At 56.2% G+C, this 1,158-nt stretch overlaps 1 protein-coding gene across 3 annotated transcripts in view; it reads left to right on the top strand.

Moving 5' to 3' along the window:
- RHBDL3 (rhomboid, veinlet-like 3 (Drosophila)) overlaps positions 1 to 869 on the top strand; it is a 72,902-nt gene extending 72,033 nt beyond the window's left edge. For 2 of the 3 annotated variants that reach the window (XM_011992850.1, XM_011992851.1), the window contains exon 7: positions 408 to 863. In XM_011992850.1, coding sequence (XP_011848240.1) covers positions 408 to 679 — 272 coding nt within the window. In that variant the 3' untranslated portion in view covers positions 680 to 863. Of the gene's footprint in view, positions 1 to 407 lie in introns of all 3 variants that reach the window. The other variant, XM_011992849.1, reaches the window with a different exon arrangement.
- Positions 870 to 1,158: the final 289 nt, after the last annotated feature.

Consider the following 1,158-nt stretch of genomic DNA (forward strand, 5'->3'; position numbering starts at 1 on the left):
CTTGAACTCCTGACCTCAGGTGATCCACCTGCCTCGGTCTCCCAAAGTGCTGGGATTACAGGTGTGAGCCACCGCGCCCGGCCAAATGTCACCTCTTTAGAGAGGTCTTGCATGACTCCCCAAGCTAAAGAATTTCCCTCCTAAAACCAGGCATTGCTTTTACATCACCAGTTTCCCCCCATAGGTGTCTCTCTTCTTGAAATTATCTTATGTATGTAATTGCTTACTGGTTTATCGCTAGACCCTATAAGCTCTGGGAGAACAGAGATTTGCCTGCCTCCTTCACTACTGTGTCCCCAGTGCAGAGAATGGTGCTTGGCCTAATAGGGAATGAATGCATGGGTGGGTGATGAAGTGAAGGCCCTCAGCCCCTGCTCAGGGCGTCTCTCTGCTTCCTCCCCTTGCAGTGAGCATGGAGTTTGGGCGGGCTGTGTGGCTCCGTTTCCACCCGTCGGCCTATCCCCCGTGCCCTCACCCAAGCTTCATGGCGCACTTGGGTGGCGTGGCCGTGGGCATCACCCTGGGCGTGGTGGTCCTGAGGAACTACGAGCAGAGGCTCCAGGACCAGTCGCTGTGGTGGATTTTTGTGACCATGTACACCGTCTTCGTGCTGTTTGCCGTCTTCTGGAACATCTTTGCCTACACCCTGCTGGACTTGAAGCTGCCGCCTCCTCCCTGAGGGCTGGAGGCCCGAGGTGGGGGAGGGGAGGGAAAAGCAGCACCCACAGGCAGCACCTGTGAGGTTTTTTCTCATCACCAGCTCAGCTAGGCCAGGCAGGCGAGGACAGAAGACTCCGGGCTGCTGTAATGTGTGTGTTTAGATTTGGACGGACAGTGGAGACCCTTTTCTGAAAGGCACCTGGCGGAGGAGTTAATGTAGCTGCTGTCATTTTTCTAGGCTGTTCTGATGACATCGGGCCAGGGTGAAGGTCTGGGGTGGGCTGTGTGAGTGACCCTCCCTCACCTGGGCTGGGCTTGTTCCATGGGGCCAGGGGTGCCCCCTCGCTGCTATGGATTGAGCAGCAGCTTCTTCCTCATCCTCTACCCTCAGAGACCCTAAGAGACATGGGAAGGCCTGAGGGTTGTTGCAGCTAGGCATGGCCCCTCTCTAGCTCAGAGATAATTGCAGGCCATATGGTGTCTCCTCGACACCTGCTG

Source organism: Mandrillus leucophaeus, unplaced genomic scaffold (assembly GCF_000951045.1).
Source record: "Mandrillus leucophaeus isolate KB7577 unplaced genomic scaffold, Mleu.le_1.0 Scaffold419, whole genome shotgun sequence".
NCBI classification, from domain to species: Eukaryota; Metazoa; Chordata; class Mammalia; order Primates; family Cercopithecidae; genus Mandrillus; species Mandrillus leucophaeus.